Source organism: Hippoglossus stenolepis, chromosome 15, assembly GCF_022539355.2.
Source record: "Hippoglossus stenolepis isolate QCI-W04-F060 chromosome 15, HSTE1.2, whole genome shotgun sequence".
NCBI lineage: Eukaryota > Metazoa > Chordata > Actinopteri > Pleuronectiformes > Pleuronectidae > Hippoglossus > Hippoglossus stenolepis.
In genome coordinates, this window is record NC_061497.1 from 19,992,500 (window position 1) to 20,012,277 (window position 19,778).

General features: G+C 43.8%; 1 protein-coding gene across 1 annotated transcript in view; it reads left to right on the plus strand.

Annotated features, from left to right (window-relative positions):
* The window catches only part of LOC118122614 (protocadherin Fat 3), a 67,318-nt gene that overhangs the window by 7,884 nt on the left and 39,656 nt on the right, over positions 1-19,778 (plus strand). The window contains exons 5-14 of the mRNA XM_035179444.2: positions 3,247-3,365; positions 5,552-5,750; positions 11,676-11,737; positions 12,782-13,096; positions 14,768-14,978; positions 16,382-16,453; positions 18,033-18,169; positions 18,735-19,010; positions 19,194-19,404; positions 19,534-19,748. Of these exons, the coding sequence (XP_035035335.2) occupies positions 3,247-3,365; positions 5,552-5,750; positions 11,676-11,737; positions 12,782-13,096; positions 14,768-14,978; positions 16,382-16,453; positions 18,033-18,169; positions 18,735-19,010; positions 19,194-19,404; positions 19,534-19,748 (1,817 nt within the window). The remainder of the gene's footprint in view (positions 1-3,246; positions 3,366-5,551; positions 5,751-11,675; positions 11,738-12,781; positions 13,097-14,767; positions 14,979-16,381; positions 16,454-18,032; positions 18,170-18,734; positions 19,011-19,193; positions 19,405-19,533; positions 19,749-19,778) is intronic.

Consider the following 19,778-nt stretch of genomic DNA (forward strand, 5'->3'; position numbering starts at 1 on the left):
TCGCTTTGTTCTCGCTGCTTGTCAATCCGTGGCTTTTAGTGCCAAGAAAAATAATATGTGAAGAGAGAGTGGAACAGATGGAGAAACGGGACAGAGAGAACGAGAGAGCTGCACGAGAGAGAACTTATGCCTCTGCGTCCCCTGTAGTTTGTAAATTGGCTCTATAATGCATCGTGTCATTTGTGAATTCCACCCCTTTTCCCACATTTGATATTAAGATGTTTAAGACGCGACACTCCCGTGTGGGTGGAGAGCACAGGGGCTATCTATCAGAAAAGAACGAGGATCTCTGCCGGCTCAAACCCTCAGAACTCCCGCACTTTGAACACAGATTGGTATTCTTGTCATTGGTGAGGGGGGGTAAAGCAAGCCCTGCAATTTCTCATTGAGCAGCTGTCAGAAGCCCCTGCTCCTCGATTAGTGGGTTTGCAAGCTCCAGGATTTGTCACACTCGGGATGGAGCATTCTTTAAGTTACACAGCAACACACATTTAAAAGTAATCTATTCCAGATTTGCTAAAAAGAAATTAGCAGGCTACAAAGATGCAGAGAGTGTTTTCCCATCAATCACGTGATTGATTATTTGGCGGCTTTAATGAGGCAACGGGACCCTAAAACCTTTTTTTTCCTCAAGAATGGAGAAGTTAAATAGACACGACAGATGAACGTAAACCTAAGCGTACTGCGAACTTCTAGATTAGAAAATATGCCGTGACCACTCCATTTTTTTCCGTGTCTTTGAAGTGTGTTATTTGTGGTGAGAATGGATGCTGTCGAGTCAGATTTATATTGAATTCACTGAATGGTGCCTGTCGGTCTTAAAGTTCAAAGAGCTTTTGAAACAGCCAGCTCTGGTTTCCTCGTCTCTCTGTGTCGACTTATCTGACGGAGATGAGATGTGCTTTGAAAAGGACATGGTCAAGGACGACAGAGCAGGGATGTGTTTTTTTTTTTTGCAAACACTCTTGCTTTGCTCCCTGCACGCCCTCGGGAAGCTACTTACTCATAATCTGACATATACACACGCTGTCTGGTGATAAGGAAACACCTTCGCCATGCAGCTGAGGAAGTCGCAACAAGACGGCGTTAAGTGTGGGAAATGGCCAGACGGTCACACCTCCCGCCGCTGATTTGTATGCGTGCAGGACTATCGCTTGAGCATGTGGGGCTTCTGGCTAAGTGGAAGTTATGGAGGAGCAGACGTCTGCTGCGTGACAGCGAATCGAGTTAATTTCTCCCAACAACACAAAGGGATTTATACATGCATGAAAAGATCAATCTTTGTCTTTAAAAAGAAATCTATTCAGAAAAGATGATTTCACCGTAAAGTCTCAGATTGGAGGATTTCCACTGAACAATATATTTTATGATCTTTTTAATGAAGGGACGGCCGAGGTTGGGCACGGACTAACGTCTGTTTCCCCCCAGGGGCCTAAAGACGAGGCTGAACTGTCTTCACCCTCTCTGCCTCCCTGGAGTCCATCATCCATTTGTTTTGGTCAAACTAAGGAATTCGCCAATATGGTCTTGATATTACACTGCATGGAGAAACACAGTATTTTATAAAATGTGTTGTCTGTGTATGCGTCTTGTTTGATGCTCTAATTTTTCAAGTTGAAATTACAGCGTTTTAAATGTTAGAGGACGTCAAAAGCTGCCTAGCAAGCGCCTCACACATTATGGAGCAGCCCCGTACACGTGCACTCAAATGCATATCATAATTGATCTCCAAATTAATTGCTGTTATCCATTATTACCTTGGCATTACTTATAGTTTCATTATTCCTTTTTCTCCGAGCCTTTACTATTATAGAGGAAATCCTGACATGTTTAATGTTCATTAGTATAGATAAGGAGTGACAATAGGTCCATCTGCAGCCATAAGACCCTTCAGCCACATCAAATATTACTCAAATGAAATACCGCCGGCTCTAATACGTATTCTAATGGTAATTCTATCACAGTTTAAGTCTTTGCAAAAGCACAAAGCTGCACATTGAAGACAGTGATCTCACTCAGCATCAATCAGTCTTTAATTTTAAAAAGTGGGATTGAAGTTTTAAGGTTTAAATGAACATATAAGAGCCAAAGTAAATAATCAGTCGCTCACGTTCAGCTCTGTGTAGCATTTGGTTTGAGTTAATTGTTTGTGTACTCGAGCACAGATGTGTGTGCTCCGGAAGCGTCGGTGCACATATGCACATATATCTTCGCACGTAATGAGTTTCCTCTCCTCCGTTGAAGTCGGAGACTCATACATTCGTGGGAATAGCCGGCTCCATGAACTGCAGCAGTTTAACAGAAAGACTCGATGAGAGTTTGCGCTCGCTGGGTGGAAATCGACTGCTCGCCTCCGATCAGCTCACTCCATTTATCCCAGTTATTTTCTGTGGCTAGAGATGATGCAGCTGTTTATTGTATATTAATGTGGTCATTTTTATCCTAAATTTGATTTTTGTTAATCAAAAGCGACGCTTGTGACCTTGCTCCGTTGTGCTTCGGTGCTCTTGACAATGTATGGACACGACACGCCAACTGTGAGGCTAATATTCAGAATGTGAACTGACATATGAGTGTGTCTGTGTGTGTGTATGTGTGTGTGTGTGTGTGTTTTCCTAGTGTTTACACAGTCCTGCATGAATGATCTTAAAGACAAAAGGCGCCCATGTGTCAGCCACTGTGAACATTGTCTTTGTCCCTCAAGAGGTCACCAAAGCTGTCGGCTACTTATCTTCCTTAAGGCCACTAAATGCACGCCACTCAGTGTGTGTGTGTGTGTGTGTGTGTGTGTGTGTGTGTGTGTGTGTGTGTGTGTGTGTGTGTGTGTGTGTGTGTGTGTGTGTGTGTGTGTGTGTGTGTGTGTGTGTGTGTGTGTGTGTGTGTGTGTTGGTGTAGGGCAGTTCAGGGTACGTTTAGCACTAAGCAAATAGCAGTGGGAGCAGTTTGGTCAGCTGTGATTAGCTGTAGAGGAGCTGAAACATTGAAGGTGACGACAGCGCCGCTGCTAATGCCTGTGAATGTCACTGAAGCCGGGACACAAAGTTTACTCGCAACTTCTGTCCTTGCCTCCGGAAACTTCTAAGACTTTCCACGATGAGATGTCTTAAGCTTGTATTCTGGAGACGAAACCCTTTCACCCCCACACACACACACACACACACACACACACACACACACACACACACACAGGTAAAAGATCAGATTCTGAAATAACGACGACATTAATCTTTCTCTCTGCTTCAACAGGCGTGATTTACACCGCCGGTATCCTGGACTGTGAAATCAAAGACTCCTATTGGCTGACGGTCTACGCCACGGACAAGGGGGTCACACCCCTGTCAGCTTCCATAGAAGTCTTCATCCAGGTACACACACTCTGCTGCCAACATTCACATTATACTGTGCATGCAGAAGAGGCCCTGTACAGAGAAAACCTCTTTTGATTTGACAGAGATCTGACGGAGAGATATGCGTGAACTTGAAATGCAAAGGAGACATTTGCCGTGTAGGACAGTGGTCAGTTTGGAGATGTCTCTGATTAAGATTCATCAGCGGAGCCTTGATAAGTCACAGAAGTAGACGTTTAATATATTATGATATTTACAACAGTGTTATAATAGATGTTATATTTATAACTCTGTTAATCGCCAGTGGTTGGATTCTGAATTTGTCCCAGATTAGTCAGCAAACAGTGGTAGTTTGATAGAAAATAGTTGAAATCTACTTTGAATTACTAATTGGCCTTTGCAGATTAAACCACACTAAAAGATTTGAGCTGCAGCTTCTTGGGCTTCACACGCTGCAAAGAGCAGAGCTTTTATTTAAGGCTTCAGGGGGATGATTATTAAACACTTGAAAAGATGCTTTATTTCCACCACATCCGACCAAAGTTTAGATTTTACTGTACATTTATTTATGCTCTATACACGATGCAGATTTCAAACATGCAACTTCTTGCATCTTTTTACTCCAAAAATTACGAATTTATTAAAGGAGACATTGACGCTTTTTCTTATATGTAAAAGGTTCTGCAAAGTTAAAAAGTCCAAAGTTAATAAGAGATATTAGGAATAAAGTCAAATATGTTATAGCTAAGTTATGTAATGTGTGCACATTTTTCCTCTAGGCTGTTATATATAAAGTGTCACGTGACATCACGATGCCCCATTTTGCTTCACACACTTAACGGCCAGTCTGGCACGCCACCTAACAAAGATAAAGCGAGAGCAGACGCAGGGAGAGAGATTTCCTCCATGCGCGGGAAGCGGTTGACCAATCACAACATTTCCTTTATCGGGAGGTGGGGCTTAAAGAGACAGGAGCTCGAACCAAGCGTTTCTGACAGAGGCTGAAAAGAGGAGCTGCAGCAATGAGCAATATTATGAACCTAAATATGAGCAGAATCTGTCTCCTTTAAATGGTGCTGCCGACAGATTAGTCTCTATCTGTCATTGATAAAGTTCTCCGGGCGGCCATCATTACTCTCTAATGACGCCTACAGACTGAAGTGTGTTGCAAGTCCCGCTGTGACAGGGATCCAATAAACGTGGGTACGATGTCAAGTTTGATATATGTGAACAGTATGATGGTAGAAACATTGATGAATCGCTGCCTACGACGGATATAATTATACAAGAATTCAACGTCATTACCTCGTGTCACCCATCTGTAGTTGTAAACAATGAAACCAGGCAAGAATCACATGGTTTACCACCATCTATTATGTTTATCTGGGTTCGGTTCCACTGATAACGCTGCATTCCTATTGGTTGGTTAGTAGATGTGGGTCGTAGCAGTAGTCACACTTCTATCTCAGACTATATGTTTCTTTCATGCTGGTCGCAGTGTGGTTTGCAATAAGAGAGTTACAGTCTCTGCTCTGGCCCTGGTTTTACTCAGCACTCAGTAATCCACTGTTTAAACACTCAAACACACACATCACTGCTACAGCTCCACTCCCCCTTTGGGGAAGGGTTCAGCGGCGTATAAAAACACAAACAGCCTTTCCTGGCTCCGGGACATTCAGGTGCGGTGGTGTGATCGGGTGCTTTACTCGCAGCCTCTTCATCACAGACAGAAATAGGGAGATTAATCAGACCCAGGTGCTCCTCATTCACCGGCTGAAGCGCCTTGGCTCGGCGTGCCTCCCAGCGAACACTCCATCAACGCCCTGTTTGCCATAAATATTCTAGATCTGTGCTGAAAGAAGGGAAATTAATTTGCAGTGCATTTAAAGTGTGACATCTATGACATTTTTCTGGTTAATACATTTCCATTTTCTGACTGATGGCGAATCAACCCTGAACCCGGTCCGTGCTGCATTTCCTCAGTTGTTTGGGGTATTAAAATCAGCAGAGAAACACAACAACGCTATACATGCTGATTTATCAACGCAACCGTTGCCAATTCAGATCCATCTCAGAGACGGAGGACAGATAAGATGGATGCACGCAGCGCTGCCAAATCCTGTACCTCACCCAACCCTTCCTTCACTCCCTTTCTCCTCTTTGTGTCTCCTCTTTTCTCCTCCCTCCCCATCCTCCTTACTCAGGTAGAAGACGTCAATGACAACGCTCCCCTCACCTCGGATCCCATCTACCACCCAGTCGTGATGGAGAACTCTCCAAAGGACGTGTCCGTCATCCGCATCCAGGCGCAGGATCCCGACCTCACCGCCACACCGAGTCGCCTGAGTTATCGCATCACTGCCGGCAACCCGCAGAATTTCTTCTCTATCAACCCCAAAACAGGTAGGACTCACAAAACAGACGAGTATAACTTAGTATCTTATCCTTCTGAACAGCATCTAATTACCCAAACCGATCGTATTTATGTGTTTGTCTCTGAAATCGCTTAAATTCTCTTTCATCATTTCCCTCCCACTTCATTCTTTCACTTAATAAAAGGCTTTGATCCCCACACACAACAAATTAAAGAGACTTCTGTGCCCACACTGACGAACATGTAGGACGCTGACGAGCCGTGCAGACAAACTTCATCGCAATCAAACATTTCTTCTTCAGGGGTGTAAGCTCTTTCTGGGAAATTAGTGCAGTTTTTTTTTTTTTTTAATAAGCCCCCATGTGGGTGAATATCTTCTAATCGTGAAGGAGATTACATTAGTCAGAGCAATTTTCTATCCCATTAGCTATAGGAAAGGCCAAATAGGGTGTTTTTATCCATTTTGTGACCTGTAGTCATATGAAATGAAAAAGAAAAAACATGCTGGCAGGAGGTTCCAGGAGTATTAGCTGGGATTTGGAACGAGGTTTTTATTTAGAAGACCCTGCCAACTTCAAAAATCCCCCCTGCACCACATGTGGGATCAAGATGGAGCCTGAAAGAGGGTGAACCTGTGAAAATGAGGATCTGACAGCCTCTGGTCGTATATTGCCTTTTGTGAGCCTGCATGTGGGGAAATACTGCGTGAGAAGTTAGAGCCAGAAAGTTTTTTAATTAATGTGTGCCTGCTAAAAAAAACAACACCTGTCTGTTTCTGTGAATTAAACCTAAATGGACGGCAACACTATCTTTCTCATTTACATACAGGAGGTAGGTAGTTCTGTCTCAGTCTATTTGAAGTGGGCGGTAAAGATGTGATCAGACTTAGTATCTTTAGAGACCTCACTCATTCAGCATTGTACTCCCTCACTGTCGGACTCAACACTGATGCAGCAGAAGCAGAGATGTTGTATCTTCTGTCCTCATGGAAACCTTTCACCCACATTAACCCACAATTCAACTCCAATCCAATTTAGCTGGAGAGTTGCTTGTGTTGCGTTTGTAGCTTTTGGTGCGGAGCTTGTGATTTTCAGTTTAGTCTGAAAAACAATAACGATTCGGATCAAACTGAATCATGATTCAATTCGTTTGCAGAGTGAAAAAACTTTGTTGGACAGTTTTCGGACTTCCGGACCAATCACAGGAAGTTGAGGCCGCATTAAACGATAGAAGAAGAATTGCAGGATTACTGACTTACCTCCGAGGATATAATGTCCGAATGACAAGCACGAACAAAATTAACAAAGGAAAGACTACTTTTTAATGGATTTTATTAAAAAACATTTGTGAATACAACCAATCAGAGTCAAGTATCTGTAGACGCAGCCCACATTGGTGATGACGACATGACGTACGTATGACAAACACATTTCTAAGTTCCTATTTTACAATGTGAGACAAAAACTAACCATCATCAACATTTATCACAGGTTTTTCACATTTAAGATCTGCAAACAGACTTTAATGTGTAAACTTATTTAATCTTCTCCTGTTGGAGCTTTGCACAGTTTTCTGTTTTTAATCAGAACTCAGAGATTATGTTCACAAACATATTGCTTGTTTTGTGTAATCAGATAATCTGTGTACGTGGTGATACTTTGTTTATACATTCTCAAAAGGATTTCAGACCCCGACACTGTACATCGGTCAATTTTATGAACTATCAAAAATCTATTTTTAGACATTTGCACATTTCATTTAATACACATTTTTCGATGTTTTACAGCTGCTGCCTGTGAGCTGAATGTCATCTCACAAAGTTAAACCCAACGGTCATTTCAAACCTCACAAACCCTTAGACCCCGTGTAAAAGACAGGATCCCTGTCAGCGCCAGGGGTAAAATAAAGAGTGTTGTTTAATGATCACATTTTTCAAGTAATTCCGATTAATTGACAAAACGTCCCCTTTTTAAAAAATGAGTCAGATTATGACTCTTATCTGCACAGAATACAAACATTATTAAAGTGAGATGTGTTTCGCTTCATGCTGCCAAGTGTGACGTGTCGGGGGGCCCTGTGCTTTCTGATGACAAGCTTCCATTGAAGAATTATTGAAGAGGTGAAATGTTCTATTCAAATCGGGATTAAAAAAAAACTGAAAATGATCGAGAAGTCTTTGCTTTCTCTGCCCCAGATAAAGTTACGAGTGTGTCAGTACAACAACAAAAGGCTCCAGTATGTACATTTCAGCTCTTACAGGGACCCGCATCCTGATGCAAAGACATGTCAGAGTGATGATAAAACAAACCTGTGGCCCGCATGTAATATTCAGTTCTGCAGGAAGTGATTCCCTCATGTTGTGCTGTTGCATGTTCCCTCTGTCTGTGAATCAAAGTGGCTTGTTACATTTCTCGTCCTCTACTCCTCACTGAATATGTGCTTGTAGAGTCACAGATGTGTAACACTGACATGATGCAGAGAAGCAGACTCAACTCAGGCAGGGGGAAGAAGACTAATATTTATTCTAATAAGGACGAACTGGTCCTCGGTGACATGTGCACTGTCTCAAACATGGAAGGATGTTGTAAAAACGTTTGTCAGAGATGTTTAATACCAAAGTCTCTTTAAATGTCAAACCCGGTTTACTTGGGACACTGTATATCCAAAAGATTCTGAGCAAACCTTGGTTTTTGGTTTCAGTTGCTGCATTATTGAGAATGTGGATGAGGTAGCTCTGGAAAGACGTTGCAAAGGGCAACCAGAGAGACTTTGCTTTACCTGAAAAGAATCGTAAAGTAGAATAGCAGCTTCTCTACGCCAAGGGGCCGACAGTCCCTTATGTAACCTCTGCTCCATCCTGATTTATATTTGGAGCACATTTCACACACTCCCCTAGATATGCCTGATTATTTTTTATCAAGATCCATGAATTATGACCTGAGAAGTCAACAAAAATATAGGGGATGTCTGTTTTTTTCCAGCCGCTATTCTTGTTCATGTTTCTTGAGGGGACGTTATAATAATATATATAATTTTCCACCACCTGACCACTTCCATTAGAGTCTATGAGAATAAAACATGATGCAGGGCCTTGTTCATCTTAGCTGTAATAATGACTTATTGTGTCGCTGCATCTGTCAGATGTAAAACTCATTAATGGAGTCGCAAAAATTATATGGAGTTGATTTGTTCTACAGCTGATTAGAATACACATCTAACAGCTGAGTGTGTGATCAATGTGTGTGTGTGTGTGTGTGTGTGTGTGTGTGTGTGTGTGTGTGTGTGTGTGTGTGTGTGTGTGTGTGTGTGTGTGTGTGTGTGGCAGACAGATTGAGAATGAGAGTTTGTGGCTGTTTAATCAAATGATTAATTGGTTACAGAGGACAGAGCTGCTGCCGTGAGTCGCTGATGATGAAGATGGTGCTGCCTCACACTGCAGGAAACTCACAGGAGATTGTGTAACCACATGTGTTCATACATCTCTGTGTGAAGAGCAACATGCACATCTGTGTGTGTGTGTGTGTGTGTGCCGCAGGGGAGAGTTTTTAGCCATCTGAGCCCCGCTGCCTGTCTCAGAGACCCAGACCCAGTATTTTACTATGTGTAAATCATAACTCCGTACAGGGGGAACTCGTGTTGATGACTATCTCGTTGATGCCGTGATAAATGAACTGTCACTATAATACTGAGCAATTGGTTTTGAATATTTCATGCAATCGTCCCCATGCAACGGCTTCCACCTTCTCATTGAAGACCAGTAAATAACAAGAAAAGTGTGGAAGATTTCTTTTATTTCATGGGTTTTCTGTCCTGCACTAAATCTGAATACAATCATTGCAGTAAATCTGAGAGTAATGGAATCGGCAGTGCAGGTCTATTAGTTAGGTAATGAGACATGCGCGAGTGAGAGATGAATTCAATATGAATCACTCTTCGCTGCTTCCCCAGTCAGAAACTTTCCATGCACCAGAGCGAGTTCATTGGACAGATGAATAAACAAAGCCCCGGCTGATTGATTTGCTTTCACGAAGCAGCTGCCTGCGACATTATGACCTAAACCGAAAAAGCGGCGTCAAGGTTCAGATCGTTTTTTTTTTCAAATCCACATCTGTAGTGATACACATTTCTGAAGTTCACTGTGGAAGTGTCAGTTTGATGCGTTCGAGGTAACCCACCCTGCATCGAGGCAGAACCTTTGAATGAGTGCGACGTGTTTGAATGTGACAGCTTCACGGCGCCGCCTGTTCAGTCTGCGGGTGTGTGAGCGCCGCCGACCTCCATCGGGCGGAGTGAAAAAGATGAGTGTTGACACGGGGTGTTGTGTTATGTGGAGCGCTTCTTGTGCGTCTGTCGTGGCGTCACGGTGGCTGCGTGACCTTTTAGCACCCTCTGTTTGATCGCATTGATTCTGCTGTACCAGAACATAAACAGTAATCGGCTGCGGATGTTTGAGTCAATGTGCTCGAGCGGCGATGAGCAGGAATCTGAAAATGATTAGAAAACCTTAACCTGGTGTTTTTAATCTCACTCCAGTTAGAAAATGTATGAGAGCTATTCGCCTCATGAAGAACGAGGCCCAGTTTAAATTACTGACACTATCTCTTAAAGAGGTAAAGATTGGAAACAGGCCACTGGACCATTACATGAAATTTCATATGCATGGGAAGTTGTGGGTTGGGATATTTTAACTTTTTTTTTTTTCCCGACGTCCAATTAAAATGGAGGATTGTCCGGCTGCAGTTGTGCTGCGAGCTGTAGATCATTGATTTTTATCAGAGCTGTTACTCACGCTGCGCTCTGCTGAACAAGCCCCACCTCCACCCTCTCCACCCTCTCCACCCTCTCCACCCTCCCGCTCTCTCTCTCTCCTGCAGCTTGTGGCCGTCGCTCTGGATTTGCTCCTAATTTGCTTAATTGAAGTTAGCCTGCATAGCAAGCTCAAGGTGACACTGCGATATGTGCGAGCACGACAGCGAGCGTGAGAGAGTGCACGTCTCTCCGTTGAGTGTGGACCGCACAGATATTTGGAGCATCCAAACTAATCCTGCTTTGCTGCAATGCTTCATTAGGCTTTGACAAACACGTTCGTGCACATTCAGTGTTATTCTGCATAGAAATGCACACAGAAAACACATCAGAGTTCATATATGTTTGAATTTGAGCCTGTGTCTGTGATTCTTTGCATTTTCTTCTATAAGAAAAACAAAATTATAATATTTCAGTCCTTGTATCACTGCAGCTTTGTATTTACGACCTAGGATGAAATACTTGGATCCCAGCTGAGATGTTTCTCTGTGTTTCGTCTCATGAATACTATTCAAGGACATTCGTTTCTCTTGGACAACAAATATCTGTGTGTTGTAAAACTAACACGTAAAGGGCTGAATCTGCCGCTGGATCAATGTCTGTGTTTCCCTTTTCCCTCTGATAATGTCTGGAGAGGTTTTTTTTTATTTGTTTAAAGTTTATGCTGAGGAAACCTTGAAATTATCGATCAACACAATCTGCGTCAGGGGAGCGAGAGGTGGCGTCTTTGCTCTTTGGAGAGGCTGTGATTTCTCATGCAGCCGGCAGTCTGCTCAGCGGAATAATCTGGCTCGATCAAAATGTTATCAATAGCCCTGCTCCTTTCCCTCTGTCCTGGTGGCACGCTGGCCAACTGAGTGACCCACAGCCATGTGAACATGTGCCAAATGCCATCGCCTCTGCCAGAGCTGCAGGCTGTAGTTACAAAGAGCAATATATCATCTGCGTGCATGTGGGGATTCACGTGCGCACGGCCGCTCATTCTTCACTCTGATTGGAAGTTATTTTGGCCTCATAAAACTTTACACTGTTTGTAAACTTAAATATATTGCATGATGTCGGGAATCCAGACACTAAATGTAGCAGCAGATCCTCATCCACCATGCGTCTGTCTGTGTGATCGAAAGTTTCTCTTTTGTGACTTTTAGGGCTCATCACGACGACGGCGAGGAAACTGGACAGAGAACAACAGGCGGAGCACTTTTTAGAGGTACAGTAAAAACCTTGACAGCCCTCATTGCTTTATAGTATTATTATTTATCTGGCCCTGCCACCTGCCACCACTCACTATTAACAGAGACACGGTGGAGGACAACCCTGGCAGGCCCTCAAGGCTCCATAAACTGTGATGAATGGCTGCAGTTTTGGGCCCCAGGTTTTAGGATTTTCTAAATGTAATCATTCATCACTGGTTATCTTCTCAAGTCAGGAGGAGAACAGGGGAGGAGAGGAGTTGGTCTGCCCGGCATTTGATAAGCGCAGACATTGGGCATACAGATAGCTCGGTGATTACCATTTCACTTGCTCCTGTTGCTCTGCATGCAGATGAACCTGATAATCACAGACTCCCGACTTTAGAGACACAGGCAAACTTCTACTTTCCCAGACTTTTCCTTCAACTTATTAAAGTCAGTGGAATCTACGAGCACTTTGCCCCCTCGACAAAATGGAATGAAATAACCCGCGGTTGACCCACGGCACTGCTGCGCGGCGTTGTGTTGCTGTATTGCCAGCGGACTTGTCCAGGCTCTATAAGTCTGCTTTGTTCGGCTCCAGGACTTAATAAGAGCCCAGCTTATGACAACACACGAGAAAATGAAGGCAGCAGACGTTAAAGAAAGTCGCTCACATCTATCACTTCGTATATACTCGAACATTCACAGCCAAGAAGAGTTTAAAATTGGGGGCAGGAGTGTTTGTTGTCTCCTGTCTCGTCCTGAGATGTCAAGCTGGAATGCCCGTGCATGCACTGCATACCACAGCGCCTGTCTGTAATTACTAGTCTAGAGAGCGGCCGAGCTGGCAGCAGCGGTGTTCGCCCTGATCTAATCCAATTGATCAGTGATCAGACCTCTGCCTCTGCCTCCAGGGGATCAATAATACAAAGAGATTTCTCGTGAGCTCGGCCCCACGCGGCCTCCTGCGCTCCACAGTGACATTCATACAGTGGGAGATGTTAATAAATACACGCCCTCACAAATGAACACCCACCAAAAGTAGCTCAAGGGACTAAAATGTTTCCTCGTTCCCTCAGGTAACAGTTATAGACGGACCCGTGACCACCCGCCAGTCCACCGTGTGGGTCATCGTTCACATCGAGGACCAGAACGACAACCCGCCCACCTTCCCGGAGGTCACCTACCGCATCAGTTTGCCAGAGCGAGACCGCAACAAGCGCGGTGAGCCGGTATACCGCGTCTTTGCCTACGACCGCGACTTGGGACCAAATGGCAACATCACCTACAGCATCGTGGACGGTAACGACGACGAGAAGTTCGGAATCGACCCCAGGACAGCGATGGTGTCGTCAAAGAAGGTGGTGACGGCCGGAAGCTACGATATCCTCACCGTAAGTTAAAATATGGTCATGAAAGGTCCTGTCCTATTAGGCCTTGTCTGTCTGTTTGTTTGTCAGCATTTTCACAAAACCTCGTGCAAGGATGTGACGTGGCCCAAAAAATAACCTATTAAATTTTGGCGAATCTGGATGTAGTGGATTTAAATGTTGTTTCATAGGGGGGTGGCTTTTTTTGAGCTGCTGTTGGGTGACAAATTGGGCTTCAAACCTGCAACCACCAACATTGTGTAGTTGAGGTTATCTGGATTCAGTCAGGAATCAACAGTTTATATGCATCTTCAACAGTTTTAGATCTGTTCTCAAACGAAAGTGCAGAATTTAAGGGGCCTCTGTGGAGTCATTAAGCTAAGATTTGGCTAAATGAGACATTTCAGTTAACCTCACTAGAGACGCTCTAAGACTGAGGCCTCTTTCAGGGACGGTCCCCGCTCACCACAAGTCCTGCTTTTCCAAATCCTGTTTCTTGTTACAACATAATTCGAAGCCTTTAGGGAAGCCATCAGTAAATTGTGCTCGGCGTCAAGCAAGTGCAAAGTGGACCAAACACCTTGGCACGAATCCAGATGTTTGAGCTTGTACACAGTCGCAGTAATTCCATGGTCAGTGAACTAAAAAATGCAGAGGTGGATGGCACAGCTGACATTTATACACATCAGGTAACACAGTGCACGTCTGATACTCGGGCCTGAAATTGGCACTTACACGTCGCCTTCCCTGGACTTCATCCAATCCTTAAGTCCCCTATTTTAGAATATAGGACAAGATGGTGAATATCTCTTTTACGTTCGATGGTCTTCTGCACAATTTAACTTTCCAACTACCAGTAGATGTTAGCAGGTGTTAGCAGCCACCAGCGGATGTTAGGGACATAACTTCAGTTTTGCACCTTGACGTCATCGAGAGTTTTGGCCTCGTGATCGACGATACATGCTCAACTCGAGGGTCTATGAGGCTAAAGGTAAATCTGAGTGGCCACAAGCCATGTATGTCTGATTTCTTATCATCAAGATTCATGAATTATTCTTTCAGAAATATAGGAAAATGTTGAAAAACACAAAATCTCGCAATGTTGAAAGAATCCATCCTGGATCCGTCCCCTGATCCGGCGCCCCAGCAAACTTTAAAGGTTTCTCTCCTGACCCACAATTCATCCTTCCTCCAAGTTTTATGTCAATCCGTTCAAAAGTTGTTGCTGCTTACTTAACAGATAAGAAAACATTACCCCCTTTGGCGGAGATAATAAAGCGTTCGACTCGCAGCTTCTTGGTCGTCAGTGAACACGACACTTTACGATTCACTCCAAAGATTTGTCTTTGATTTATGACGTTCTCGCTTCGATGTGTGAAAGTGACGAGTGAGCAATTTGAAGTCAGACAGGGCCGGCCGCCCCGTGTAAGTGCTGAGATCAACTGTTGAGGTTAATGTTAAATATAATTCATGGATGAAGCGCAGTTGTATGTAAATGTAGGGGGATGGTGTCAGTGTGGAGGAGATGAGTATAGATTTTATCACTATTGTTTTGACAGGGAGGCTTGAATTCTAATAGACTTGACGTTTGCCTGCTTGGAATAAATACACATACTCACCCCAGATAATTCATTATGAATTTACTTCCTACACCAATGATGTCTAATGTTAAAATTATTTGTTTCCCTCCCTCAGATAAAAGCGGAGGACAGCGGCGATTCTCCGTTATGGTCGACTGTCAAACTCCACGTGGAGTGGATTCGCAAACCCGTCCCCTCACCCCTGCCCCTGGTGTTCACCCAGAGGTACTACAACTTCTCGATTTCGGAGTCGGCTGCCGTGGCTCAGCCGGTGGGCGTCGTCGCTGTCAGCCAGTCGAGCACGCCTGTCTGGTTCAATATCGTGGGTAAGACAAATTAACGTGCAGCACCGAACAGGCCAGAGAAGGATCCTGTGATTTCAGGTTCATTCAAATGCATTTATTCATAGAAATGATGTGTATTATTGTACTTTAATGTAAAATATAAACAAAATAATATTTCAATTACTCTTAATGCTGGTATCCACCTTTTTGAATTGACATGTTAAAAAGAGGAACTCTGATTTTATTACTGGAAGCATCAGACTTGTGAGTCAGATTCAGACAAAACCATTTAAATCCTGAATTGCCTCTCGAGACTTGAATAAAGTGTTTTGAATTGAATTAATTCAACCATCTGCATAGTTTCAGCATCATAGTGTTGTAGAGATGTTGATTGGCTGTTTTTGTTGGAACTGCATGAGACAGAACCAACACTCTGGACGTCATATATTTAAAGGAGACATATTGTGCTCATATTCAGGTTCTCAGGAATTGGGGCTTTATAACTTTGCAGGACATTTACATAAAAAGAAAATCTATACAACACACTAAAGGAAAGAAAAACAGCAAAAGCAAAATAAGTTTCCTTTAAAACTAAAATGTTGCCCACGTTAAACACAGCCTGATTCAGAGCGCAGGCTTCCTCCCAGTCCTCAACAACTTTCCCGTAACAGGCACGTATTTCAGCTCATTTCTTTTACCTCTCATTAACCTCACAATCTAAATTAGCTTGTTAAAATCAAAATGCCACCGGCACATTATGTAGTGGAGATTAATTGTAAACAGGTAAAGGGCAAAGTCTGTTAAAAAAAAAAGCTATGTTGCTCTTGAGAGTTTATTTATTCAGAAGCAAACTAATGACAATTAGCAGCGGCTGCTGCTGCGGCTGCTGCTGCTGCTGCTGCTGCGGCTGCTGCTGCTGCTGCTGACCAGCTCGGTGCCGTTACCTCCTGATTCAAGCCTGTGAGAGAATAATCCGTGAATACTATAGATAATTACTGCTTTTGCTATTCGGTAGTTTTTATGACAAAAAAAACAAAACATTTGCAGAGACCCAGATCCCTCACTTAGAGGTTCTTTAAAAGATACAGAAAATGCTAATGTGTGATGCCTGTGGGGTAATTGTACAGGAAAAGCTTTTTAATATTTAATTTTCTTGTGCTTAAAGTGCAAGCGGAGTGATGAGGATATTTTCTCTCAAACTTCTGGAGCTGGACTCAAATTATCATTCACGACTGAGTCACATTTCCTCTCCTGTGCTGAATTATTCTGATGAACGGTCTGCTTACATTACTTAATAACACTCATGACTGTGAAAACTGTCGACATTGCAGAGCGGCCGTATATAAACTGAAAATGATGCAGACTTTGATCAGGAGAATATCCTCCAATTCTTAAATATTAATAATCTCTGTTTCTAACTTTATCCCTCTCACCCTCTCTCCTAGGTGGACGTCTAGCCAGAGAAATGTTCTACATTCCACAGAACGCCTGTGGAAGGAACTGCTCACTCGACACAGGTTTGGTCAAAGCTTAAGTTTCGCCACAGCTCTTCCTCCAACGCCTCAGGTCTGGAGGAAGTCAGAAAACGCTTGAAATGCAGCGTGTAGCACCGGGGCCTTGTTTCGCCAATGGCAGAACATATTGATCCGGGTTTAAAAAAGGATTCACATACAACTTCACACAAACAGCGCTAATTTGTTATCTTTTTCCATGCAGCGCAGGTTCATGCTACTAGTTCAGCTTTGGAAAGTTGAAGAGTTTAAAGTTAGTGACCAGCTGCTGAGCATATTAAAGCATTTAGCGTTTAAAGGGACAGATATTTCCCTCAGGAGTTGGTGGAGACCAAAAACTGAGCTAAAAGAGCGCAAACATTTTACTGAGAAACGCCTGAAACATTCATTCAAAGACACAAATGAGGGACAGAATCATCAGGTTTTCACTCAAGTTCACATTAGCTAATAAATCTGTTATACCACATTTGACAGGAAAAAGTAAAGAATACTGTGTCCGCAGTACTGCAGTAGTAGAAAAGATATATATATATATATACATACATAGTTCTTGAATTGTTGGGTTGTTTATGTGTATTTTGTTTAGTTGCTGATAGAATATGTGATATAAACGAAACTAGAGAAATATGATCGCTGTAAAACACCACTAGAGATCATAAATTCCACGGGGCACCTTTAACTTATTAGTCATGCCTGTCACTTATGTGCTGACAGCAATCAATGTTGTTATCTTTAATTAAGACAAATGTGAAAGAGTGTGATATTTAATATGAATAATGTTCTAATGAAAAGGTTTATGTGCATCATTATTGTGTTAATTTATTAACTTAACTACTCAGTTTCTTCTGCAGACACATAAACATCCAGTACCTGGTCCGATGTTAAACAGATGCTACTGTTCCAATAACACTATAACAACCTGTGAAATATCTTCAGACAGAGAAGAAATAGGACAAATGTTTTATTTCCATGCTGCACATAGAAATTTGTGTTTTTCTTAATGCTGCGAGACAGCTCCCCCGTAGTGTAATACTGACCAACCTACACACAAAAACACAACAACAACAAAAAGCACAAATCCCTGTGGTCTGCTCCAACTCAACACACATCAGTGCTTCTGTGAAAAATGCCCAATCAGTATTCATATGCTGAGGACAGCTCCAGCTCCCAGATATCTCGAGAGAGGGAGAAGCTGAAGTGAGACGGAGGATGGTGCTGAATACCTAACGCGCGTCAACCCTCGCCCTCGCTCTAATCAAACATTAAGCCTCTAAACTGTACACTCACCGCCTGTGGAACAGACCCGGCTGCAGGTTTTTTGATCTCTGAGATGGGTTGTGTTTTGCAGTGATAAGACGGATGTTTGTGTGGCTGTTAGCAGCTCTCAGGCTGCCAAGTGGGCTCGCCGCTGCATTGCACTGCATTTTTTTTGCTTCATTTTACGTTATTTCACAGACCCTCCAGCTCCAGACACAGGCACCTGGCCAAAACAATTACACAGTAATAACTTAGAGCACCTGAGTTTAGCACACAAAGTGAATACTAAACCGCTGAACCCCTGTGTGATCTGTGTGTGTGATTCCAGGGAGCTTTGACATGCAGTATGACCTTCAAGTCGGTGTGGGTACTCTAGTTGTGGCCAAGCCCCTGGATGCGGAGGCGCAGGCTGTCTACAACATGACTATTCAGGTGACGGATGGAACCAACTTTGCCACGGCGCAGGTACTCACACTCTTGATTTGTTATGCTCTGGCACTGCCATTTACACACTCCAGACCCACATCAAATTAAATTATTGTTACCGCTTCCGAGAGGAGCTGTTTACTCTCATCTTTCCTCCCTCCGACACTTGCACTCCCTTTTCCCCAAATTATCTCTTGCTGACTATGAAATATACTCTTGCCTTTGACATTTCCGGTGCTCCCGCTGCCTGGGCTGCCCCACTGGGTCTGCCTTGTGAGGGGAATCCTCGATATCACTGGATTAATGGGATTAGCCCGGGCAAGGAAAGGTCAAGTGTTTGTGTAAATTCAAAAATTGCCCACATCCCTCTTTGACAACACACCCTACGGCTCTGAGAAGGGACATAAATATTGCCTTGCCTCGGTGTGAAGAGACAGTGATAACAGTTTTAAAGGTATTTCTACCAGGGATGACAATACTACCCCACAACTATATAAAGTATTATCAGCTGCCTCTACACCAGCACTCTCATCCGCGAGGAAAATATACTGCGCACGTTTCTTCTCTGCACCAACTCCACCGACTATTTGTAACCCTTTCTCAGGTGTTCATCCGAATACAAGACAGCAACGACAACCCTCCGGTCTTCTCGCAGGCGACGTATGATGTCAGCGTCTCGGAGGACGTGCCGGTTGACATGGAGCTGCTGCGGGTTAGAGCTACAGACGTGGATGAGCGCGCCCGTTTGAGCTTCACCATCTACGGCAGCGTGGACCCCGCCAGCATGAGGTTGTTCAGGGTCAACCCCGGCACCGGAGTGGTCTACACGGCGGACAGGCTGGACTACGAGGCCAGAACGCAGCACATCCTCACTATCATGGTGAGAGGACGCACAACCACTCATGTGTGTTTGTTAATGTGTGTGTGTCCCTGTGGGGTCGTCCAAGTAATGCACCTCTTGGCAACTCCCCCTGCCAAACTTGATTTTAGCTGGTTTCCTTCATTTATAGCCTCCTGCAACACCATCCGTATTCCTCTCTCATTTTCCCTGATGCTGCTGTAGGTCAAGGATCAGGAATTTCCATTTAACCGAGACCTGGCTCGTATCCTGGTGGCGGTGGAGGACTCCAACGATAACATCCCGTACTTCACTAGCACCGTCTACGACGCTCTGGCCTACGAGTCGTCTCCCGTTGGCACGTCTGTGCTTCAAGTGACGGCCTTAGACAAAGACAATGGGATTAACGGGCAGCTTACGTACACCATAGATGCAGGTGTGATGCTATCTGAAAGTTTTATTTCTCTCTTTTCTTCTATTTTTCGTCAGTTTCACAAACGGGGATTAAGATTCAATTTTGTATATTAACCAGTAATGGAGTGTTTAACCTTTACTCTGCTTCCAGGTAACTCCGCTGGCGTGTTTGGCATCGATAATAAAACAGGGCTCATCTTCATCACCAAGGATCTGGATCTCACCTGCGTGGGCTTTTACACGCTCACTGTTCGGGTCACGGACAGTGGATTTCCTCCGCTCATGGCCACAGCTTCCGTCCGCATCTCCATGATTCTCTCCGACTTTTCCAAACCTACATTTTCTCAGAAGGAGTATCAGGCTGAGGTAAAGACAGAGCTGAGAAGTCGGGTGTAT